The 26,505-nt window shown below is 41.9% G+C and overlaps 1 protein-coding gene across 1 annotated transcript; it reads right to left on the reverse strand.

Moving 5' to 3' along the window:
- On the reverse strand, positions 1-26,505 carry TICRR (TOPBP1 interacting checkpoint and replication regulator). Its single transcript, XM_026681861.2, has 23 exons — positions 26,399-26,505; positions 25,179-26,356; positions 22,570-22,855; positions 21,705-21,946; positions 20,645-20,894; positions 19,287-19,416; positions 18,698-18,840; positions 17,360-17,569; positions 16,051-16,184; positions 15,024-15,124; positions 14,199-14,292; positions 13,968-14,047; positions 13,390-13,629; positions 12,908-13,004; positions 12,583-12,646; positions 11,825-11,971; positions 7,304-7,394; positions 7,119-7,180; positions 6,104-6,232; positions 5,552-5,694; positions 2,912-5,051; positions 1,711-1,830; positions 1-538 (listed from the first exon to the last, which is right to left on the reverse strand). Exons 2-23 carry the CDS (start codon positions 25,833-25,835, stop codon positions 423-425), a joined length of 5,676 nt encoding a protein of 1,891 aa, XP_026537646.2. The 5' UTR covers positions 25,836-26,356; positions 26,399-26,505; the 3' UTR covers positions 1-422.

Genomic DNA, 26,505 nt, shown 5'->3' on the forward strand with positions numbered 1-26,505 from the left:
TTTGTCAAAAGAAATTAATTTATTTTACAAAAGAACAATTTAAAAGTGGTTGCTTTCACTGCTCTCGGTTCTGGGCATTCCTCTTAAAACTTTGCAAAGGCCATACAGTGGCATAGCCCTTACTTTTTAAAAAAACCCTATATAAAATATAGCAGGGGTCTCCAAGCTTGGCCACTTTAAGGCTTGTGGACTTCAACTCCCAGAATTCTGGGAATTGAAGTCCGCACATCTTAAGGGGGCCAAGCTTGGAGAGCCCTGAAATACAGAATTCAATTTCTGCTCTTCTTGGAACTCAGCCATGAATCACTGCCAGCCATGTACAAGCGATCCCTTGTGGTGACTGAATCCTGATTTGGATTGCAGCGTTTGTCCCAAAGAGATTGAAGGTCTGGCTCCAAAATATTCCTGCTGGCCATCTCATTTCAGCAGAGTGGCCTTTTCCGTGAGTAGGTCCTGGTAATGGATCTCTTTCTGGCAGGCGTGCTGCGGAAAAGAGACAAGTCCTCGTATGCCGCTCCAAACATATCCATGTCTTCCCCTAGAGGAAAAAATCAGTGTGAAAAATCCCAACGGAACACTGTTAAGAACAGCAAGGGTGGGGGAACTCATCACTTGTTTGAAGGGTGTGTAGCAGAGGTGGGGATTCATCAGGTTCTGACTAGTTCTGGAGAACCGGTAGTGGAAATTTTGAGTAGTTTGGAGAACCGGCAAATGCCACCTCTGACTGGCCCCGCCCCCATCTATTCCCCGCCTCCCAAGTCCTGGCTGATTGGCTGGGTCTTTGGTTGCCCTGCATAGGAGAATGGAGCTGGAAAGCAAGTTAGTGGGGTGGGGAGGGAATGGGGATTTTGCAGTAACCTTTCCCTGCCACGCCCACCAAGCCATACCACGCCCACCAAGCCACATTCACAGAACCAGTAGTAAAAAAATTGAATCCCACCACCGGTGTGTAGGACTTTCTAGCTTTCTTAAGGAAAGGTCTTTTCAAAAGAAAAATGAAAAACAGTTTGCTGTTTTCTAGGTTAGTGTGAAGTGTGTAGAGGAAGGCGAAAAGGACTCAAGATCCTTCCCCTTTATCGATTCTAATTTGGCTATACAGGTAGAGACCAGTTGCTTTTAGCGAGCTTTTGAAATTATGATGGATCCCCTTAAGAAGTACTAACGATCTGGTTCTGACAGCTTTCTCCCTATAGTCATGTGGCCATATTTTGGCATTCAGAAACTGGCCCACGTTTATGGCTGTTTGAAGCATTCCCTGGTCACAGCACCAGGATTTGCAAAGTTTTTTGCTTAAAACTGGTTACTATCCAAAGGCAGGATTGAGGAAAGTTAACCTCACATAGGCCATCATTTCAGCAACAAGTGCTACTCAGAAAATCAAGCCTAGAGACTATTTGGCTTCAGGCTGTGTATTTCTCCAGGACCATTGTAACCAAAAGCCAGCACTTGAATTTGTTTGGTTTTTTGCCTTTCTCACGTCCCATCATTTTCGGTTCTTGTGTTTTTGAAACCATGTTCAGAGAGAGCAGAGGCATTTACTGGTCTTGAAAAACCCTTTCTTGGCTCAAAAGAAAGCAAGGGATGTTTCCAATAAGCAAGCCTCAGATTGATGGTGAACTTGCCTCATCGCAACATTGTGTGCAAGAAATTTAGCTCCCTTGAAATGTTGTTGCTCATTACACTGAGGGTTTGAAATGCAAATTGGCATACCGTTGGGGCACTTCCTCTGGGTTGCAGGAGGGCCTTTGTAGAGGAGCGGGGACTGTTCCAGGGCCCACAGACCACTAGCAGAGATCACACCATTTCCTGAAGATTTGGGTGGAGTCGTATCTGGAGTTGGGAAAACAGGAGGTTTAAACTTAATTGAAGAAAATTGAATCTAACACTGGAGGACAATCTAAGGAGCTCTTTACAGGAGATAAAATGGCTTTCATGGAGTTCACCGGCCGTAAGTAGAAAGTAAAGCAAGATATCAGGAGCTCTGCATAGGTTTATCCTGGTATCTCATTAAAATTAAAGATCAGGCTCCAGGCTCAAGATCCCTTCTCAGGACATCAACAAACCCCAGCAGAAATGAACCAAGGTCCGAGAGAGTCTGAACAACCACATGCTTGGAAATGTTTTTAATTGGGATTCCTGCAACTAAGGTTTGTACTCTTAACTAGACTTGTATGAAAAGGTCTGGCAGATGGGACTTAAATTTAATAGCTGCTGTCATGCCCCCATCAGAGTCTGAGGTAGACGAACAGCTGACAGAGTGGAAGAATGGCTCCGTTGGCTGTGGAGGACACTGGGGAAGGACAAAGTCAGGTTGGGCAGAGCAGGGAAGAGGTAGAACAAGGGAGAGGGGGTTCAGAAGAAGACCAAGGCCCACCCCCTCTTCATCCTAGGGCATGCAGGGAAGAACGGAGAAGAGAGCAATGTGGGTTGCGTGGTTTATGAGGGAGGAAAGGGCCCTGATTCCCTTCACAAGGCACACCTGGGAAGGGAGTTTAAAGGAGAACCAGTTGGGAGGGGCGTTTGTCAGGAATAAACATTGAGTTTATCTTCTGTTGGCTGCTGTTATATGAGTTCCTGGCATCCTCCCAACTGGTTTGATTTATTGCTGTGTTACTTCACTTCTGGAACTCATCTTGCCCAGCTGGATTTATTACCTTATCTTGTCTTACTGAATTCATAGTTTAAAGTTGTCTGTTTATAACATTTTGGAGTGGAATATCTGTAGTCAAAGACTGTTGCAGGTTCCTGAAGAGTTTTCTCTCCAGACCGGAAGGTAACCGGGACATTGGGAGCAAAGTTGGAGCTAAAGAGACCCCTACTTATTATTCTGACTGTGTTGCTTTTGCACCACACCCCAGTCATTACAGCTGCCTTGACAGGACAACAGTAGGAATGATCAGCCCAAAAGTACCTGAGAAGTTGAAGATGTCCTCCAAGATGGTTGACTTTGAGGATACAGTCTGTTGTCCCATGCTCAGCTGTTCAGTTGAGTAGACAGCTGCTCCGGGGTTCTCTTTTATTAGGCATGGCCTTTTCGTTTCCTGGCTAGCCTGCTCACCCAGTGTTCTCTGCTCCTGAGCCCTTTTTCTGGACTCTAGCACCAGAGTGTTTCTGCAGATGTTCTCATCCTTATTGCCTTCTGTATCGCTGCCAAGTGACTGATCTTGAAGTTTATCAATTCCTTCAAGTTCTGGGTCTCCCAAGAGCCGAACCTTTCTGCTACTGAAGAGTTCTAATGGTTCCTGGGTCCCAGGAGGTGGAGCTGGCTCTTCTTCAACTGCTTCTGCCAGCCTTTCGCTTCTGCTGTAGCCCACCGCGGCCCTTTTCCTTCGTGGCCAATCTTTGATGGCCTCGGGGGTAACCTTCCCATTACATTTTGGAGACGGGGTCCAAGGGACGCCAGCGCTGCCCTGGGAGGGGGAGGTTGTAGATGAGGTCCAGAGAGTGGGGGAATAGGAATGGCATATGTAAGTCTGCCCGCCCATCCCAAACTTCCCAGGGGTATTGTGGGCAGAGCGAATGCAGGATGGTGAGATGGACATGGGTTCCAACTTCTCCGGGTGCCTACTACACCAGGCCACTGAAATATCCCCCACAGGGCGATCGTTTTCCTCCCCCCTGAGTTTGTCACACAAATTGAGAGGCTGCTGGGTGGCCTCGGAAGCCACTTTTCTGATACGGAGCTTCGGCAGACCGGACGCTTGCATTTCAAGCTCAACCTCGTAGGTCAGCGGTGTAGCTGTGGCCCCGAAAGTTTTAGAGGTGGCCATCTTCTCCTCCTTCTCCAGCCGTGTGGCAGCTTCCCGTTGCCTTCTGTCGGCGGTGCAACGCAACGCATAGGCACCAGACCCTGGCTTTGAGATCGCAAGCGGGGAGTCCCAATCTTGTCTGGAAGGACTTGAGAAGAGCAGAGGCTGCCCATCCGCAGCATCCTCTGTGGAAGAAATGCTACTCTTGAAGCCTGGATCTACATGAGAATCATCTGAAAGAGGCTTGTTGAGATCCAATTTTTTGCACAATACTACAGCCTGGGCAAGGTGCATGGGATTACTGGAAGAGAACGTAGGTGACAGGCATCTCTCTAAACCTTTCCTCTTACTCGGACTTATTATTTTAGTTATTTGTTCGGGTCTCTGGCCCAATGAAGCACTGTCTTCAGGTTTAATAAATGGGCTGGTTTCAGCAACAAGACTTCTGGTGTCCATAGAGGGATGTTCCTCTCTGGGCAAGGAAGGAGGGGAGCCGAGGGCAGTTATTGGGGAGATCTTTCTGACACTCTGGGTTTCTTGAGGACTACAAGAGTTTCTCCCCAGCTTTTCCCTAGTTGGAGAGAGCGTGCAAGGGCTCTCAGCTTTTGCGGACCCATTACAAGATGGAGAGATCCCGTTAAATTGGAAAGGAGGACAAATCTCCGAAGCAGATTCAGAAATAGTCCTAATATTTGGACTATTCTGGATGTGTGTCAAACCCAGTTCTGGATGTGTGCCTTTGAAGGCTGCAGATGATGGCAACAGAGAGGGGAAGTTCACCGATGAGATTGGCTCAGGACAGGTATTTCTTCGTATCTCAAAAGTCTGGTTCTCCGCCAAAACCGTAGGCATTATTTGCGGGGCGATGCTCACGGAACTCCTTGGGGATTGCAGTTCTGAGCACAACTTCCACTGAAGAGCAAATGGGGATGAAGGAGGTGACAGAACGATGGGTGAATCGGGACCATCTGCAGGCAAAGCAAACACATCATCCAGCATGTCAGAGAGTGGTGGCTTCTCTGGAGTTTGGAGTTCTGCTGCCTTGGGTGAGGAAGGATGCCCATCTTTCTTCTCCACAATCCAAGGCAGACGGGATTCCTGACTTTCAGTGGATGTAGGCAAGGATTTGCTTTTCTGTCTTGGAGGAGAGAAAAGATTTCCCAAACATTTGGCCACAGAGTTTTTAAGGGCTGGAGTTTTCTGGGGAGTCTGTCTTTCTTGGATCCGAGGAGATCTTCTCAGCGTGCTGCCCTTGGGATTTAAGAGCTCCTGAGAAGACTGAAAAGAATTCTTCCCTGGTGCCTGTGAAAGAAGCATGGAAGAAGATCAGAGATACGGTGAGAACAGGATAGGCTGTGCACTTTTTAAAGCATGAAGATCATTGTGTTCAAGAAATGTGAAAACAAAGATCTTAGCAGAATTGCGGTGTGTAATAATTGCTTTGTAGAATAGCTGGAACTCATATAACAACCCTCTTTAAAAATGGCATGTATCTTCTTCAATTATAGCAATTTTATATTCATTGGATTCTAATACATTTTAGATAAACACCTAATGAAGACTATATTACCTATCAGTAGGGTGAGATTATTTTTAGGTGTACAATTGCCAAGCAGATGCCTTGTAAATGGTTAAATTAGAGTCTAGATCCAAGAACTTTTAAAAAGAGCAAAGAAACTGGGGAAAACAGTGTTGATGATCACCCAGAATTACTTTTGGTGGGATGGGTGGCTATATACATTTGATTAATAATAAAAAGAAGCAGACAAGTATTGAGAAAAATAGAGAGATGGCAATTCTACCTGAGGAACAGGCTCATCAAAGGCAAGTTGTTTTCTTCTCATTTGGGGAGAGCTCCTTCTCCCCAAACTAAATCCACCCAAAACTTCTCCAAAAAGTATACTCTTTGGCGATTGGGGGGCTTTTATGGGAGGTGAAGCCAGACCTGTGAATAAAACAGTTTAGACAAGCTTAAGCAACTGTGCCTGTAAGTTTGCAGGACAAACTCTACCTAATATTACCATTTATTGTGATAAATTAAAACAAAAACCCTGTGTCCTTCTGAATACTACTGAACTACACCTCCTAGCATCATTTAGCCAGCCTAGTCATTGGTGAGGGATGCTGATAACTTCAGTGAAACAATATATGGAAGGTTGGCAGTTGTCTACTCTGTATTAGAAAATAGGAAAGGCCGTGGTTTCAATTTAAAGTGGTCATCAAAAATAAACCCGTTCAAACATAAATACTGATACAAGTATAAATACTGATACAAGTACAAACATAAATACTGATACAAGTCAGGAAACTCAATCTCTCCCTTGCTTACATCCCTATTAGATCTCCTTCCTCACCTGGTTCTTCCAGATGCGCAGACTGCACTTGTGGTGTGTTCCTCTTGTTCGGCTCTAGGGAGTGGATGTTGCTGGAGAGAAATTTATCCTGCATCAATTGCTTGATCCGCGGACTTCTTCTTAAACCATCTTTTAGGAAGAGAGAACAAAAGGGGAGAGAATCAAGGAGCATTAATGCTTGATTTAGATTATGTCATCCTTGGAAGGAAATAATGAGGACTGGAAGCCTCACTTATCATAAGAAACAACACTTCAAATCTCATGAAGAATTCTTTGGATGCTATCATTTTTTCAGAAGCATAAATTGGCAAGATGGAAGACTGCTGATCTCTGCCTCTAGCAAATAGACACTACCACTAAGAGACAGAAATAACACTAACTTGGATTAGAAAGGGCTGCGGTTAGTGTCACTCAGTGTCCTTTAAACTGTCTCTTTCTCTCTCACACACACCCCATAATGATCTAGATGAAATTGGAGCCACTTCCTACCACCGTAGAAAGGCTGAGTCTCTATTTCATCCTGTGACTTGGCTGCTTTTTCAAAAGATGAAAGCAGCTGAGATAACAATACTGTATCTGATGCATGGCTCGTGCCCAAAGCCAGAATTTAGTCATAAGAGCCATGATGGCGCAGTGGTTAGAATGCAGGACTGCAGGCTAATTCTGACAACTGCCAGCAGTTCAATCCTGACTGGCTCAAGGTTGACTCAGCCTTCCACCCTTTCAAGGTTGTTAAAATGAAGATCCAGATTGTTGGAGGCAAGAGGCTGACTTTATAAACCACTTAGAGAGGGCTGTAAAGCACTGTGAAGTGGTATATAAGTCTAAGTACTATTGCTATTTCTCAAATTCCTGTTCAGACCACATCCGGTGTATAAGCTAAAGAAATCTATAACAGGCCAAGGTTAGAACACTTCCCCTTCTTGCTCTGCTAATGAAGATAATTTTAATTGTACTCTCTCAAATCTCGAGCCACTTTGATTTGCAAAGAAATAGCCTGTCAACCAGTACTTACAGGTTATGGTTTTCTCAGGAGATTCTTCTACAATGCCAACATCAGACCCAGGATCTGAGCACCTTTGAAGAAAAGAATGTTTTAGTGGAGCAGTAAGAGGTGTAGAAATAAAGAAAGGAATTTTCACTTTATTCCAAAGTAAGATCGGTAAATTGCAATTAAATGAATCTGAAGCTTTCACTCACCGGCCTGTAATCTGTCTCTGAAGCAGCCTCTTGGACATCTGCTTGTGCAAAGGGGTTTCTGCCACCCTTTTGGTCAATAGCTTGTGATGAGCTGGAACACAGTAAGTTGTATAGAGAAATACGATTACACTTAAGTAAGCAATCTGCCTCCTGTTCAGGAAGCAAGGACAGGAATTCTTTTTCCAGGACTGAATTTATATTAAAAGCAGCTGCTACTCCCCCATGTTATCATGACAAATACTGTAGCATCTTGAACACAATCACATTTTCCCATATAGTGGATGAACTCCACTTTATCAGATGTACTTTACTTTATTGTCATTGCACCTCATACGAAATTAAATGCCATCTTCAGTGTACATTATACATAAGAAAACTATAAAACTAAAATTAAAACACATTCTATACAATTGAATTAAACCCCATGGTATTGCATTAATATTGCACTATACAGTAGAATTCAATATAGTCACTGCTCTGGGATAGGAGATATTTTTCAGCCTGTTTGTCCTTGTTTTTATTTTCCTGTACCATCTGTCAGATGGCAATAGTTCAAAAAAAGGTGCCCAGGATGAATCTTTAAGAATGTTTTGAACTTTTCTTTTTTTTTTTAAAACAAATTTTATTAATTTTTAAAAACAATACACAAACAAAACGTAGAATATAATAACATAAGACATCTTTTCTGAAAAACAAATAAAACATCTTATTTAAAGACAGGATAATTCCAAATTATCACATTTCCATACAAGCACAATTTAATATGTATATTTATCTTATCTGTTCAACTTCATATCTTTTCCCAACTTCTCTTTATTTCTCCCTTTCCTTCTATTCAATTACCGTATTTGCGGCGTATAAGACGACTTTTTGCCCTGAAAAACATGCCTCCAAGTGGGGGGTCGTCTTATACGCCGGGAGGACTCGACTCCCACTTGAGCTTGAGTTGCAGCCGGGAGGGAGGCTGGGGGAGCGTGTGTGTGTGTGTGTGTGTGGCGGGTGTCACTCGCCACGCGCTGCGCAACCTTTCCCCCTCTTCCTTCCTTAGCGGTGTGGGGAGGAGAGGATTCGAAGATCCTCACGTGCGGCGACTTTTCTTTTCTTTTTTTCTTTTTGCACGCAGGTTTTGCATGCGGCGGCTGTAGGTTAAGGATGGGGAGCCCCGGGTGGGTTATCAGGTTTTACGGTGCTTCCAACATGTGCGAACGGTGGGGAGCGGAGAAGAGAGCGACGCGCCCCGCTGTGTGAAATTCTGCCAAAGCAACACTGGGGGAGGCAGGGTATAAATTTACCAGGTTAATGTAGCAATGGTGATTAATGCCCAGAACATTGTTTGCGGGTATTGGGGTGTGTGTGTGTGTGTGGTGGTGGTGAGGAGAGGTTGTCCTTTGAATGCAGAAAAGTAGGTGTGACCTTGTGTAGGAAAATAAAGAGATCCTTTTTAGCGTGTTTGGCTTCTTTGCCTCCCTCGTTCGTTTTGACGTGGAGATAATGGCCTTCGGGCGGGAGGGAAGAAAACGGTAGCTGGATCATTTCAAATTTCACTTACTCTCCTGCCTCACTTCAATATGTCTGAGCGACTCCAGATACTGGAAGACTTTTTGAATGAAAGTGTTACCTCCATTTTTTTTTTTTAAAGAGGGCCACTTGGGGAAAAAAAAAGATTCTAAGGAATTCCTTGTTTCTTGATTAAAGAGAAGGCATTGAATATACTGTTCCTTGGCAGCCTTTTCAGTGTCCGGTTTTTTGTGTGTGTGTGTGTGTGTGTGTGAGAGAGAGAGAGAGAGAGAGAGAGAGAGAGAGAGAGAGAGAGAGAGAGAGAGAGAGAGAGAGAGAGAGAGATCAGCTGTATTGAGAAGAGAACGTTTCCTGTGTTCTCATTTTATTTACAACATATTTTACGCTTAATGGTAAGCAATGAAAAATATTTTTAAAACTCATTTCTAAACTCCATAGCTATTTGCATATTCTTGGTTCAAAATTGGATTAGCTCATTTCAAAATTGTCCAAAGCAGAAAAGTGCGTCAAAAAAAAAAAAAAGTGCAAAAGTGGAAGGTGTGTGGAAGAGGGGTAGTCTTATACGGCGAGTATATAACAAACTCTATATTTTGAGTGGAAATGTTGGGGGTGCGTCTTATACGCCCAGTCGTCTTATACGCCGGCAAATACGGTATATTTCTTTTGCCTTGGATTGTATATATTCATTGTATCCATCTGTCTTATTTACAATTTCGTTATTCTCTTCCAACATTCTTCTAGCGTTTTATTAATTCAAACATAGACAAACAAAACACAAAACATAAATACATAAAACTTCTTTTTGGAAAGCGGCTTACCCCGGGTTACATCTTTTTGCACAGACATAAATCAAATTCATGCTCACTTAATATACTATTTCATATCTTATTTAACATTCTATATTTTCTATATATTTTCTCTCTTCTATTCACTCTCTTAATTCTATTTTATTTATTTCATCTCAGTTTAAATAATTATACTTGCATCTTTTGTCCGTTCTCTTTCAATTATCTATTTATCTTTTCTTTCTAATACAATATTTCTCCTGTAATCACTGGTTGAAGTATGACAACTTTTTATCTTTCCCCTAAATTTAACACTTAAAATAATACATACTTTCCATACTGATTCTGCTTAGTACATTCTAAGTACTACATTTTAGAATAATAAAACAAAAATAGAGAATTAAGTTTATAATAGTAAAAACAATATTCCATAGGAAGTTAAACTCTATTGTTAAATCTTAAACATTTTTATACATTCCCTTTAATGCATTATTAACTCATATATTTCAGTTTTCTAACTCGATTTCAAATACTAATATCTACAATACAGTCTTATGTACTTTTGCAGAATCATTTTTTAAAATTATATTTTACCCTTTGTCTCTGAAAAAAACCTGTTTTTTAACATCTTGTTTTAAACCTTTATGACTTCTTTCCTTTTTCCCTTCCTTTCTTATCAATTCTAGCCTTTTTGCCCCCCCATCTCTCAAACTCCACTCTCTTAATCTTCCCTGTTTTATTTCTCTTTTCTGTTGCTTTCTGACATTGTATCGATTTTTCATCTTATTTTTCCCTTTCTTGGTTGCTTTTTTAAGTTCTGAGTTCTCCATTTTCTTTCCCCCCTTTCTCTTTTCTTCCTCAACTAAGATTATTTGTCCATTAAAGATGGACTTCTTCTTCATCCCAGCCTTCTTGTTGCTGTATTTCTTGGTAGGTAGAAATTGCCATTTCTAAAAAGTGAAAAATAGATCCAGAAGAGCCCTTGCCTTCTTGTTCCTCTTCTTTTAGCTTTTGAAATTCCATTTGTAATTCTTCAACAGATAGTGCCATTTTTTTTTTAAGAACAACCCAAATGTTTTTAATCTTTCAAGAAATAGTTCCCAAAAATCCCAAAGTCACAAAGCAATCCAAATCAGAACAAACTGTTTCATTTAGCACTTTCTTCTTTTTATATTTTCTCTTCCTGGGGTAGAATTCAATTACACAGTTCCAAAGTAATTTTTTAGAAGTCTTATTGCCATTTATTTCTGGTCTTATAAACTCCAAGCAGTCTCCTTCAGTACAATCTTAAAATAAGTTCTTTACCTCTTCCCTCCCACTTATAGCAAAAAAAAAAATTAGTTTTTAATTCCAATGTTCAGAAATCTTTTATCCCCTTGGCTTTAAATTTCAAGTTTAGTTACCTTCTGTGCCCAAGCAGGTTTTTCAGATTTCCATCTGCTATTTCCGTGGGGAGGGAGAGTGAGAAAAAATAACTTTCCCTTTCAATTTTCTTCTGCCGCTTTTACAGTCTTCTTGGGAAACAATGTATCATTCAGGCGATTAAATTTCCAGGGTGTTTAAAGGTTCCTTGTTGTCCCGGTTCAGCCAAAAACTTTCACTTTCTCCGACTTCCTCCTGCACAATCTTACCCGGCTGCAGGCTTCTTTGTGGCGGCCATTGCTGACCGCCGCTCCACTGCCTTGGGAAAAAGGAGTTTAGCCGGCTGAAGAGGGGGTTTGCGATACCCCCAAGCCCCTACCCGGATCTCCTCTATCTTCGGTTGCCTCTACGGGGCAACCATATCCTCCAGATCCAGCTGGATCGGAGGCACTTCGGCGGCGAGCGCAGCAGGAACCGCGCACGATCGCGGATTCCTGCCGCCGCTGAAGCCTTGCAAACCGAAAGCCAAGAATGTTTTGAACTTTCTTAAGGCAGCGGGAGCTATAAAGCTCTTCTAAAGATGTGTTAGAGAATATATGAAATATAATGCTGTGAAAAAAAATTCTATGCTAGAAAAAAAAATATGCTAGAAAAGAACAGAACAGAACAGGAATTCTTTATTGGCCAAATATGATTGGACACACAAGGAATTTATCTCCAGTGCATAAGCTCAGTGTACATATAAACAGCAAGTAATATAGTCACTGTAAATAAAAAGTCATTCATGGAATAAGAGCAATTTATGCCAACTGAACTTTTTTCAAGCCTCTTAGTATTCTATCCATTATTCTCTTACCTCTAATATCTTCTTTAGATCTGCTGCGTTTATGTTTTAGATCTTCTAAAATGGAAACTGACTGGCTCCGAGCCATCTTTGGTAAGGAACTTTTACCCAGTGATAGAGTTTCTTCATTGAAAAGATTTCTTCTCACCTTTGTCACTTCTGAAATCAACAAAAACAAAAGGTTTTCTGGTGTGCAAGCATATCCTAGACAAAACCAATCAATAAGATATTTAAGAAAAACATCAGTAAAATATCTTTAAGACAAACATCTCATTGCATCTAGCTAAATTTTGTTATGCTGCTTGCAAAATTAGGTATATTTCAATTATACACTGATGAACCTGCCACCAACTGCAGTGTTTTATCTAGCTTTGTTTTATTTTCAATGTTTTTTGTTTGTTTGCAATTCTGGTCAGCGACTGTGATTAAAAAATATATTCATTGAGAGAATGTTGTTTTTAGGACACGCAGTCACTGTCATAGCTCCCTGTAATATTGAGAGAAAGATCACCTCACTTCCTGCTTAGAATAGAATATTGTCACTTTGAATGTACACTAGATATATTAAAATGAAATTATGTTGCATGCAGCTCTCAAAGGGTCTTCACCTCTAATATAAACATAAACATGACAAGATAAATAAATGCAAAATTATGTATGTACCTTACATGCAATATATGATACAGAGAAACAACAGTCTAGTTCGGATGGATACATGTACATGTCAAGAGAAACCAATCTTGCAACAAAACTTAGGAAAGAAGACATACCTTGCACTCCCATTTTCTTGGAAATGGGTGCCAGTTTGGCATTCAGGGGCACATGAGAGGTGTCCTGAAAATTTAGAACACAGCGTTAGAAAGGCTGCAAAATTCACATCATTTACAAGGCGTCAGTGGAAAATGAATACCGGTGAATAAAAACGACTTCATTCCAAGTTCTACAGAAAATAAAGTACCCCTCTCTCTTCTATGCTCAAAAACGATCACACTTTCCCAAGGACTCTTTATGAAACAGAGTTGCCTTTTTTAACAGTTGTGCATGTTTCCCTCCCTTTAATCTTGCAAGCCATTTGTTCCCAACTGGAAATCTCACCTTTCTCCTGTGGTTCCAGGATGCTTGAGGAATTTCTATCTGGCGTAAATTCTGCGACATTTCTGTGATACTCCTATGTCTGGTTAACGGATGCTTTCTGAAACCAGAAGACAAATGTTTTCGGCAAATGAAGCAAAAACATTTAGATTCTAGCTACTGTTTTTAAGATATAGGACGTCTACTTCCCTTCTCCATTATGAAGCAAGCCTGTTTTTAAGGTGCACAAGACTGAGTTTCTGGGCCATGAATGACTTCAGAATATTCCCACACAATAAGCCCAACAGATAACAACCCAACTCTGTTTTCCACCCAATAACCCAACCAATACTGTGGCTATATAGAAATTAATTACAGAAGCAGAAGAAACATTGGGGGGAAAAAGTAGACAGAACATTTTGTTAGGGGATCATGCAAAGTTGCGCTTACGTTTTAGCCTGAATTAAACTCCAGACTGTCAATTGCCTTTTCTGACGTACACCTACCGTTTCTTGGCAGATCGGGTGCGTAGTTCTTCCAGCTCGTCTGCTTCAGCACTTAAGGAAGCTGCTTTAGAGAGTGGAAGAGAGGCGGCAGAGGCAGGAAGGGATGAAGTCTGTGTCTCTTCAGGGATGGAATTATCACTAAAGAAATCCTCTGGGAGGACGGAAGCTAACTTAGCAGGAATCTCTGTTCCCAGACTGTAGTACAAATCACCAAGAGTCTTGGGCATAGATTCCAAATAGCTGTAGGGAGAAGCACAAAACCAGAGGATTTAAATCTTGGCCAAAATTATGTACCAAGCTATGTACAGGTAGTCCTCGACTTGCGACCACAATGAAGCCCAACATTTTTGTTGTTAAGTGAGACATTTGTTAACTGAGTTTGGCCCCTTTTTAGACCTTTCTTGATGCAGTGGTTAAGGAATCACTGCAGTTGATAAGTTAGTAGCCCGGTTGTTAAGTGAATCTGGTTTCCCCATTGACTTTGCTTGTCAGAAGGTTTCAAAAGTTGATCCCAAGACCTTGGGAGACCTCAACGATCATAAATACGAATAAATTGCCTCCGACTTTTCATCACTTACATGTCTACAACTTCTTCCAGAAAACCGCTGAGGTATCCTGGATCTTTAGTCAAGCACAACATCCTAAGTAACTCTGTCATCTGCAAGAGAGTAAAAGTCCCCAAATCCATGACACTCAAAGTAAAAAACAAAGTCTTACTTTCCAGGACTCAAGAAAGCCCCCCCCTTTCTCCTTCCCTCCCTCTCTCTCTCTCTCTCTCTCTCTCTCTCACACACACACACTTTATTTACCTCTTGCACAAGCTGCCCCATTCTGTCTGGGTTATTTTGCAAAGAAGGACATTGCAGGCATATCTCCAGGCGCAAATATACTTGAAGTTGGCACCTTTAAAAAAAAGAAGACAGATTGAGCGGAATATTCCTTTTTGCTCTTTTCCCTTTAACTGTTTAAACTAGCGATAAAAATGGACCGTGGGGGAAGGGGTGCAGGAGAAATTATTCTGAAAAGCATTTTCCACACAGTGCCCAAAGCTGTAAATGTTCTCAAAACCAATTACAGTAGCAGTTTGGACTAAGGGTATTTTAATTGTTTACCAATCAATCACTATCAAATATTCTAGTGGAAAACCAGTCCACAAGTGTGTATATATATATATATATATTGTAGCAAAAGCATTTAGACTTAAAAATCACTTCACAGTGCTTTACAGCCCTCTCTAAGCAGTTTACAGAGTCAGCATATTGCCCCCAACAATCCAGGTCCTCATTTTCCAGACCTCGGAAGGATGGAAGGATGAGTCAACCTTGAGGTGGTCAGGATTGAACTGCTAGCAGTTGGCAGAATTAGCCTGCAATACTGCATTCTAACAACAGCACCACCACGGCTCTATAATAGCTTTATCCATACACCATACATACAAAATAATACATTTTGCCCAGGCTAATTATATACTGGGTATGCAAATATTTTCGGAACAACATAAAGGGAGTGAATTTAAATCAAAGACAACATTACATCAAGTAATAATTATATCCCTGCACTTATATACAGAGGAATCCCATCATCTGAAAATTAATTGAGTCAATTATTTTAGAAGCAAAGACCAGGCTTCATACTCTTTGATTCTGGTTTCTTTGTCAGGATCAGTGGCAAGTTGCTGACGAAGAGTGTTGGTGGTCTTCAGGAGACTTCTTTGGATCGTGTCTAAACAAGTTGCCTATGAACACAACATCAGAAACAAAGACGTTACTGCAGATATGCGCTAAATACAAGTGGCAACCACAATAATAGCCCATTGGAATAACTGCACAAAACCAGAGTGGCTACCTAATTAAATGAGAACAAAAAAACAGTGGGGGAGTATCAGAGATACTTTATAGATTTATATGCCACTGCTAAAACCTAGAGTCTTATATTAAGGAGCAAACAAGTTGAGGCAGAATGAAATCCTTTTTTCTTCCTTTCTATGGAAGCAGATGACATTTGAATAGAAAAAGGAAACAAATACAGGATGTTCCCGGCAAGATGTCCTTCTCAAGCAAGAACAAAATTGTATCACTCTGTTTCAATATCTTTTAATGTCATTTGTGCTGTGCTGAAAACACGGTATGACTGTTTCAAAGTCAAGTCTTGCTGGAAGTGGCTTGTTCAAATCCGATCAGGTTTATTGTTTCTGCAGTAAGTTTTCATTCACGTGTGTGTTTGTGTACACACACACACACACACACACACACACTCTTCTTTGGAACTGGAACATTTCATCTCTTATCTTAGCATCTACTGTTTTCTTGTAGTCTCTAAACCAGCGGCATATAATGTGGAAAAGATCTGGGAGAGAAAGAAGCCAACTCAATTGTCCATCTGACAAAAGGCCATGCTTTGCAGGATGTTCCTTAACACGTGTGTGCAGATAGACAGGCAAAAATAATTCATGAAACCCAATTAGCTGAACTCAAAAAGAATGGTAAAATGCGGAACAACATTTTTCTTGATTGCAAATGTCATTTCACCAGGGGATTTATGCTTCTGTAATATAGAAATAGAAGCTTGTTCTCTTTAGCTTCCCTTTCAGTGCTTTTAACCCTTAAAGACCTTTGGAAAACCTCTGGGAGGCAGACAGGTGTATCTAAGCAATGACTCTACCTCACTGGATTTCTGAAATGTATTAACAGCTGTCACCATATCTTGAGAACGTGCAAACAATTTTTCTCCGTCCATCATAGCATTCTGGTAGTTTGTATTGAGGTAAGAAAGCATTTCATCTTCGGTAGTGAAGTCTGTAAAACACACACAAAGAAGCATGAAATATTTTACTATTCTGTGCAGCACAATTTTAACTAATTGCTTAGGTTATAATGGTGAATTTGCAGCAAGAGGACCAGGAAAACCTTGGGGTATGAAGACCAGGGGGACAAATGACGGGGCAAATAATCATCTCTCATTTGTTGAGTTGTTCCTGTTAGGGATAACATTGGTTACCTAACTTATTTGTGTAAAAATAATATATATAAACTATGATTGTGTGTATCACTTTAAACTGTAAACCAAGTTTTTGGGTGCGGTTGTAAAATCACCATAAGAGGGAGCAAGAGAGCTCACTGTTTGCCTGGCTTATACTGGAATGCTGACAATGATAGATTGATGGTGATAACTGCTTGTTTGCTGAGAGAAGAAAAGGGGTTTGATTTTTCTTCATATCTCTGACTGCAAAAGAGATATATCACTGGACTGATTGATTGTAAGTTTAATGAACTCTTTTTCGACACTGGACTTTGCAAACTGAATAACCCCCGGACTGACTGAACTTAGTGTATGACATATGGACCGTTTTGACTATGCTATAACTCTTGCTGGAATAAAAACTATTTAACTTGCACAGTGTATCTGTCTTACTGAGTGTAAGCTACTACAACGTTTTGTCTCACATATCTGCCTGCCTGCTAGACTGCCGTTGCACGTTCTGCTAGGGTTTATATCCCTAACAGTTCCTCCCCAGCGTTCACGCATTTCTATTCACTCACAACCTTCACAATTCTAGTACTAACAAGCCAGATCTCTCTGCACGGACTAACCTAGCACACTAAGAAGCCTCTTATCATTCAAGCATCCATAGTCAGCTAGCTCATTGAGAGCAGGATGTTCAATCTTTCCATCCATCTTTCTGGCTCTGCAGATCAGTGGTGGGAGGACGGGATGGTTTCACGTGTGTGCTTTCCGCTTGCACAAATTGGGGTTTTGCACGCGCATCTGCTGATTGTGTGGCCTGGTTCCCAATGGGTCGTAGACCAGTACCAGGCCGTGGACTGGGGTTTGGAGACTCCTGTTCTAGAATGTTTGCAATTCTCTCTTAAATCTGCACTAAGACACCTAGCTTTGACTGCTACTCTTTGTTCTGAAACACAGGACTTTTGGTTTGCCTACTACGCACGACAGAGAATTGATTTCCATGCACCTATCTTGCTTTTCCGTTTCCTTCCGTTTCCTTCCCCTTTGCCATCCAATCTTCTGGAAAGCAGCCTTTGGCGTGGCTTTTTATGCGCTGGCAGCTCTCCAACAGGCTGGTGTTTTTGAGCTTTCATGTTGAACATGGCAGCGTTCAGCATTTGAAGAGAACGGGGCATGGTTTTCATCTTCTGCCTAATAGGAGTCCGGGGAACCCCACCTGCACAAGCAGAAGGAAAAAAAAAAGTGGAATGTAAACTTAATTAGAGTCCAACAGATCAGTAGCATCACAGATCCTACAACACACAACCACTTATCAGGAATGATGTGATCTTTACAGGCAAGCCTAGTCTTACAACCATTCGAGCCTCGGTGGCAAAGTGGTTAGAGTGCAGTACTGCAGGCTATTTCTGCTGACTGCCTGCAATTTGACAGTTTGAATCTTACCAAGCTCAAGGTGGACTCAGCCTTCCATCCTTCCGAGGTGGGTAAAAGGAGGACCCAGATTGTTGGGGGCAACTATTCTGACTCTGTAAACAGCTTAGAGTGGGCTGCAAAGCACTGAGGAGCAGCTTATAAGTCTTAAGTGCTATTGCTATTTGATTAGTGACTGCTCAAGGTTACAGCAGCATTGAAAAAAATAACCAGCTACCGGTCCTTGCACTTAATTTTTTTATATACTTTTATGCATTTTTCTTTAACATACATTGGTGTTTATGGTAGTAAAGTGTATTATCTGGGTCAATTTACTTATACATAGTAATAGTAATAATAATGTTTATTTATTCATATTAATAATCTTTCAACTTCTAGCTTCTGTCTCTATTATCTAACCATTGATAGAACAAATCCCATGTTCAAAAATATTCTGTGTCTTATTTGTCCTTTATCTTTAGTATTAACCTATCCATTTCTGCACACTCTAATATTTTTTTTAAATTATATTTTCATCTGTTCATTCTCCCTTGCACTTTGACTGTCGCAGCATCCCAGTCACATGATCAAAATGTGTTTGCGACTGGCATATATTTACAATGGTTGCAACATCCCAGGGTCATGTGATCGCCATTGGTCACCTTCCCAGCTGGCCTCCGACAAGCAAAGTCAATGGGAGAAGCCAGGTTCGTTTAATGACCGCACAAGTCACTCAACAACAGCAGTGATTCACTTAAGAACCATGGCAAAAAAAGTCATAAAATTGGGTGTAAAATTCATTTAACCACACTTTGCTGATCAACAGTAATTCCATTCTTAATTGAGGTCATAAGCCAAGGACTACCTAAGTAAGGGTGATATGTTCTCTTGTGCTTTCATCTGCATGATTGTAAAAAATATATAAATTGCATACATCTCTTTTTCTGATCTTGGGGGTGAGATGAAACTGTACACTCAGAATTTATTTTCTGATAAAACTCTGCTAGGGACTGTCTCAGCTCCACTTTTGATTTTGATGTTTCCTCTTCGTTTTTAGTAGAACTTGCTTGCAGCATCCTGTAGAGAGAAAAAAAGAAAAATAAGGAAAATGGATAAAAGCCAAAACATAATGGCTCTTCCCAACTGCAGTTTAACAATTAGCAAAATTTTGCATGTCTAACTAACAGTTAATATTCCCCAAATTATTCTGCTCAGAAATGAATCTGCAAAACTTCAGGGCTATTTCTGATGACCACCTGTGAAGACTGCACATTCAAGACAAGTCGAGATGAGGTTTTTGTCCAGGTGCAATTTCTTTTTATCGAGACATACAGTATGCCTTTATTGAGCACAAATGCTTACCCTTTGGAAGAGTCTATGGGAAGGAAATTTATTCCAGTTTAATTGCATTATAGCAGCACTAGTAATTGTGGAGTATTTGGTGTCTAGGTTTGCTCTTCTCTAAACTTAGGCATTTAAAATTAAGCCAAAAAAGAAAAAAAAGGAAAAATAAGAGGAATAACCTGAATGACTCCATCATGTGTGACTTTGCCCCACAAAGGTTTGACACACTGTACCAATCTTCAAGGACTGCTGGACTCCAGTTTTGAGCCTGGGAGAGCTCCTGCTGGGCCAATCCTGGACATAAACTCTCTGTTTAACATGTATAAATGAAACATTCAAAAAAAGACAAATACATTATTAGAAAGAAATTGCATCAGCTTTTACACATGTCTAGATAGAACCTATTTTAGGCAGCCCTGAGCGAGAAAACACTTTTAGATATTATAGGTGAGCTTGTAATAAAATAGATAATTTCCTTCTCCAACCTAACTTTATCTAGACCTCTTGAATGCGTTAGGAAATCAGGGTGCCTGGGAGGGAAAAGAGGTTCCAGCAAAATCCTAGCAACAGTGAGTTCCTGTGGATTTGGGGATCTGTTACAACATAAAGGCTTTTTATGCTTTACTCTGCACATAGTGACGTTTACAACCAGCATTTACAACACAGTCCTAGTGTTTACCCAGGGTCAGATTTCCTCCTAAGTCTCCCAACCAGAGACTATGACTTTAAATGCTCCAAAGAACCCATTGGGGGGCTAGTTCACCTTCTACTAAATTGGGGGTATTTTGTCACTGCCACGCTCACCATGGTAGCCACTTACCACATGGGCTCAAAATTCCTGTTCTAACCTGGCTCCCAAACACGACAAACCCTCTGTAGTTAAATCAATTATTCCTTTATTAGGAGTCCCAGCAAGAAGTCTCAGTCGTCTGTCTGTCTGTCTGTCTCTGTCTGTCTCTGTCTCTCTCACACACACACACACATAGAGAGAGAGCAGGCTAACAAGTCTGTCTTGGGAGATGAATAGTTGTCTGCCACACCTATTCATCTCCGCCCCCTGCCTTTTAACCCCAGCTAAGGTGGGGCTTCGCTAGCAGCGGTGGCTCTTCTGTCCCAAGGACTGGCCCATAGATTTCCACTGCTCTCCCCTCTACTGCCTTCTGCACATCCGTGCGTCAGGCACTGGACTCAGCTGTTCCTCCTCTTCCTCATTAGCCACCTCCAGACTTGGGAGCTGTTAACTGTCCATCTGAGGGCTATGGATGGCCTCTGTCTCTATCTCTGACAGTTCCATTCCCTCTTCCCCCTCAGAGCTCTCAGGTTGCCTTGATGCTGGCCCTGACTCCCACACCACCTCATCTGATTTGGCTGCTGAAGGGGCCAGAGGCCGACAGGCCACAACAATTCCAAACAGGTCATTGGCCAAGAAAATCTGCTTGTACTGGGACACTGCAAAAGTTTCCTTTTCAGACAAAATACAAGAGGTCTTCTTGGAACATTTGAAAAACAAGAGTGGTAAAAAAAAGATCAGGCTTACCAGGACTTGGTTGGTGGTCTTCCTCTGAGTCCTCCATAACTTGATTTAGCAAGCTGCTCACAACTTCTGGCAGGCAGAAGTCCTCCTCCTTGGAAAAGTTTTCTGCCACGGGTGCCTGAAGGACGGAGAGCTCAGCTTCTGCCACTTGCTCAGCAAAGAGCAGAGAAAGAAGTGCGGTGGTGCCAGAGATGGGGGAAAAAACTCCCGTACAAGGAGAATGAGCTCCAGATGAAAATATCACTTCAGCCACCTTTCCAACAGAAGAGAAACATGAGAACAATGAGGGGATGTACAAACCCTTCCCAAGAAACAAAAAAGATGCTTTGAAGGAGAGATTTTGTTTTGACTATCCTTTCAGCAAAGTGTCCTTTGAAATTGATACGCTGCTCTGTGGCTTCACTTAATGTCTAGCATCCCATAAAGCTGATGAGCTGTTGGACAAGTCCCCAGAAGGCACATAAGGCACTTCAGTGAGGTGAATGATGCTAATGACTCAGGAAATATTTCATTTTTTTTGAACAGGCCTAAAGGCTGACATGTTTTCCCCCAATATATGTCACCGTTGTTTCCTTCTCTCTTCTTAAAAAGTGCAGGTTGATAGCAGCCTTGGGGGATCTGGGAGCTGCCTCTCAGTCTTTCAGCAGCTTGCACAACCCTTGGTTTCAAGAATGGTGAAACATCCACTTTCCCCCACCATCACCATCCTGTCAGAACCTATCATTCCCCCACCCCAACTAATCTCAACTGTCACTAACTGTCCTTCCATCTCCCACACCATCCAATACAACTGATGAAGCTTTCAGGATAGGAAGCAAAACACCTTCTTCCTCAAAAAAATCAGTGTAATTGCCTTTTCAAAAATAAAAACCACTTCGGATACGTCTGATGTTGGACCATGTTAAAATAAAGCACAGTGCAAGTTTACTCAGAGTAAACAAACTTATCTACTGGACCAGAGCTCCTACCAGATATTTTGGCTATCAATGAAACATAATCAACCTCACCCTGCTTATCAATTACTTATAATGAGATTTGCTTTGCAGAACGAAAAGAGACTTACCATATGAAGTCCTTGAGCCAGAATATATTTTACAAACTGCTGGAACCAAGAAATCTCTTGAGCTGAAGGTCCCAACGGCTTACTCTGGAGTGTCCAGCTCTCCGTGTGAAGATTTCTAACGTGCGCTGACTTCCAGTCTGTCATGGTGCATTTAAGATGTATCTTGACTGTCCCTTCAAAGTTCCTCTGGTTCAAGGTTAGAGGCTCCAGCACCACAGCACAACTCTGGGCTTCTTCTTTTCCTGTCCATTTTTAAGATAAAAAAGGTTATACTTTTTGTTTATCAAGCTTTCTTTCTATAATTCCTGAATGCAGTAATGAATAAAAGCATAAAGAATAAAAGCAGAGAAAAATACTAATACAAAGTGCTTTACAACAAGGGTTTCGTTTGATCCGCTTAAAATATAACTACAATACTGTAGAATACAGGTAGTCCTTGACTTACAACCACAATTGAGCCCAATATTTCTGTTGTTAAATGAGGCATTTAAGTGAGTTTTTCCCCATTTTACAACCTTTCTTGGCTCAGTTGTTAAAAGGAATCACTGTAGTTGGTAAATTAGTAACCCGGTTGTTAAGCGAATCCGTCTTCCCCATTGACTTTGCTTTTGAGGAGGTCACCCAAAGGAGATCACATGACCTTGTGACACAACAATGGTCATAAACATGGACCAATTGCCGAGCATCTGAATTTTGATCAAATGATCATTGGGTGGGTGGGTGTGCTGCAAAAATCATAACTGTGAAAAACGGTCATGTCACTTTTTTCAGTGCTGTAGTTAACTTTGAATGGTTGTTAAATGAAGCGTTGCAAGTCAAGGACTACCTGCGAACCCTCACAAACCATAGATATCATTTTCATTACCATCTGCCGTCAGGAGCAGGACGCCGTCCAGATATGGGAAGGATGTCCGTAAAGAAGAGCGCGAGGAAAACAAGCAGTTCAAAGAGGAATCCAAAGGCAGTATTTTGGTCCAAGGAATGAAAGACGGTTCGGAAGATGAATGCTCAACGAGGGAAGCTGGGATGGTCCTTTTTCTCTGGTGGTCTAAATGCTGCGTTAAGACCTCAGATGGCACAATGGTGCCTCCCAGAATGCACATCACTTCAAGCAATGTGAGGTAGCCCACATGATCAGGGGGTTCAAGAAGCTGAAAGGAGACAAATCAGAGATGACCGGAATAAGGCTAATCATGATGGGTAGAACAGTACAACATGCAAGCTAAGGTTAATGTTGGGTTGCACAATTTGTGGTTCAGCAGTTTGTGGGAATTTATCCACTCGCTTACTTGTGGCATTTGAACCAGAGCGTTGCGGTTCAAGCTGCAATATGGTTTCTTAACTTGAGCACTGCATGTCACATGAACCGCCCAGTCATTTCAATATGTGACGGGCAGCAAATAAATTTAATTAATATATAAAGATGAATTCAGCATCCCAATAATGATCATCTCCCACATAAGCCTTCTTTTCAATAGCAGAAGGTCTTCTGCATGTTCCCCAGGAATCCTGCAGCTTTGCAAAAGAGACAACTCTGCTTCTACAGTAGCATCTCTAAGCAATGGTACAAACTCCAGAAAAACATGAATTTATAGTTCAAGTGGCTCCCAAGTCTTTTCTTTTACTTAAACTATTATATCACCAATGTACTCTTAGGAAGTTATCTTATATAAACCACCAGTTGGCAACCCAGCAACTGTGGCCTGTGGGAATGCACAGACCATTTTCACAGACATAAACAATGTTCCCCAACTGGAGTTTCACAGAATACGAGGGTTCTGCAAGAGGTTGCTAGAGATTTTGTGAGAAGCAGAGCGTAGTGCTTGCAGTGGTGGGAATTTTTTTTATTAAAAAGAATTTTTATTTTTAAACATAGACAAACAAAACATAAAAACATAAAACCATCTTCCCGTTACATACAGTGTCGGTTGGTTACAAATCTTTTGTGCTTCATATCCACAGTCCTCACTTATAATTTGTATAGACTCTCATATTCTCCATCTTGTATATATATGTATAAATATTGTTATCATTGTTATGGTGGGACTTTTTATGCACTGCAACTCAGCAGCCGGCTTGCCGCTTTGCTATTGTTAAAAAAGGTAGATTGTCAAGGTTACAATCGAACTATATTCTGAATTATTTTTTTTAGATATTTGCCAATTTTAATGCAAGGGTTTCCCAAAACTAAAACATTATTTCAAGGATTCCTCTAAGGAAACAATGTTGAGAAAGGCTGGGCACAAATATTTATACAAGGATTATGCAGTTAGTCTTGTCTGTTCATTTTGGTAGAAAGAAGAGCTGTTAGGTATACAGCTTTTTGCACAATTTGTGAAGATGTGATCAGCATGCAAGAAAACCTCAGGATCAGAAACACCTTATACAGGCAGCCCACAACTTACAACAGTTCATTTAGTGACTGCTCAAAATTACAACTGCACTTTATAACAGTTTTTTACACTTACGACCGTTGCAGTTTTTTACATTTACGACCGGTCACATGGTCAAAATTTGGAGGCTTGGCAATTGGCTCATATTTATGACAGTTGCAGGGTCCTGGGGTCATGTGATCCCCTTTTGCAGTCTTCTGACAAGCAAAGTCCATGGGGAAATCTGATTCACTTAACAACCGCGTTACTAATTTAACAACTGCAGTGATTCACTTAACACCCATTGCAAGAAAAGTCGTAAAATGGGGCAAACCCCACTTAACAAATGTCTCACTTAGCAACATGAATTTTGGGGTCAATTGTAGCTGTAAGTCGAGGACTACCTGTAGCCACTTTCCATGTAGGTAATTGAGAAAACTAGAGAATAGTAAGATGAAGTTGAAATGTTAAAATAAAAAAATAAATCTGAATTTGATCAATAAGTCATAAAAACCCAATAGATGAACATGGAACCATTTGCCTCTATTACAGCTTTGTGTCTCAAGTAGTACAAATATGTATGATTTTTGAAGGAAGGAAAACTTTCCTGACAGTGAGAACAATGAATCAGTGAAGTTGTAAATGCTCCAACCCTGGAAATTTTAAAGAAGAGACTGGACAACCATTTGTCTAAAATGGGATAGGGCTGTAATGGCGAACCTATGGCACACGTGCCAGAAGTGGCACGCACGAGGTCGCCTGGAAGAACCCCACTGCGCATGCGTGAGCCCTGCCTACCCGCTGATTGTCGGGTACCTGGAGCGCACGTGTAAAGATACACAGGGCGCACAGGGGGGTCTCGTGTGCATATGCAGACACACATGGGAGGGGGCTGCACATATTGCCTTCTGGGTGCTGGCATGCAAGCACGTGTGCAATTTTCAGCATGGGAACTCAAAAAGTTTAGCCACCACTGGGATAGGGTTTCCTGCCTAAGCAGGGGAAGACTTCCAAGGTCCTTTCCAACTCCGTTATTCTATATTCTGAAATGAATGCAGCAACATAGCAAACTGAACAATAATCTTGAGTTTGTTTTTTTTACCTTGGACCATTCAGAGGTGTCCATCCAATATAGAGTGATCTTATGACTGACCATCATGTCTTGGATTCCCTTAGGGAGGAATTTTTCAGCCAGGTCATGCGAAGGAGGCAGTTCTTCTGGGAAAGGAGCATAGTTCCCAGAAATAAATTGCCATAGTTCCCTCCGGGAATGAGGGCAGGGAGACAAGATGAAAATGGCGTTAGCAAAGCCTGCATGAGTGGATTGCGCCGGAGGGTTGTCCACAATCGCCATTAATTTATTTTTCTGGCTCCTCAGCACTGGCTTGGTAGGAGAGACTATTTCAGGGCGATCCCACTGATAGTCCAGCAGCGTTTCTTTCAGAATGTTCCGAGTGACGGTGGATCGTGGCGTTGGGCCAGGTGAGCCCAGAGGGCAGAGCTGCTTCCCGAACCTGGATTCCAGCTCTTCCTCAAAGTCTTCCCAGCTGCGGGACCCAAGCTCCCGGAAGCTGCCTACTCGCGAAGCCCGGCCACGGATTCCACTGGAGTCAAAGAATTTGAAATCCCATTGGACCTTAGCTAGACCAAACTTGCAACCCAAGAAGTTCAGGACCCTCAAGGCGCCTAGGTGAAGGTGATCTTTCTCTGCAGAATCCGTCGTGTCCAAGAGGAAGACCACATTGTGGGAGCAGGTCATGATGCTGCAGCCGCTGGTATCCTGGAGGCTCCCAAGCGCAAGCAGAACCGAGATCCGAAGGTAGAGCCCCACTTATTTCAGCATTCTAATCCAATTGAAGCAGGCTAAAGGTGAGAAATAGATCCCCGGCTCTACAGTCACTGGAGCCGGCCTTCCAAAGTAGCATGTTCAACGCAAGGCTTGCAAAGCAAGGAACTTAAGCCCCTGCGGGCATTCACAGGCATGTGGCAGTGCCATCCATCTCCAAAGCTCACCCTTCTCAAAGAAAAGCGATGCCCCCTCTCCATTTGTAAAAGGCAAGGTGCTTTACTCTATCCACTGGGTCCTTTTGCAAATGGAGGCGCAACCTGGAAGGTCTACCATGGCACCTTCTCCCTGCTCTGCTCTCAGTTGCTCTGGGGGGACTATCCTTCTGGGGCCCCTTTCCCAGTTATCCTAGAAATTACCCCCCCTTCTTACCTTGATAATTACCCTTCTGCCCCCTCCACAGCCCTGGTAACTTATTCCCTCCTACTTCTTACCTTGATGCCCCCCAGGGTGCCCTAGTAACTACACTCCCTTACCTTGATGACTACTCTCTTGCCCCACTTGGTTGCCCTGGTAACTAGCCCCCCTTACCTTTATTCTCCTGCCCCCATTACTTTCTCCCCCCGTTGCCCTGGTAACCGCC

The sequence above is a fragment of the Notechis scutatus genome, chromosome 11 (genome assembly GCF_049901735.1).
Source record: "Notechis scutatus isolate UNSWTSFEM ecotype Mainland chromosome 11, rNotScu1.2, whole genome shotgun sequence".
Lineage (NCBI taxonomy): Eukaryota > Metazoa > Chordata > Lepidosauria > Squamata > Elapidae > Notechis > Notechis scutatus.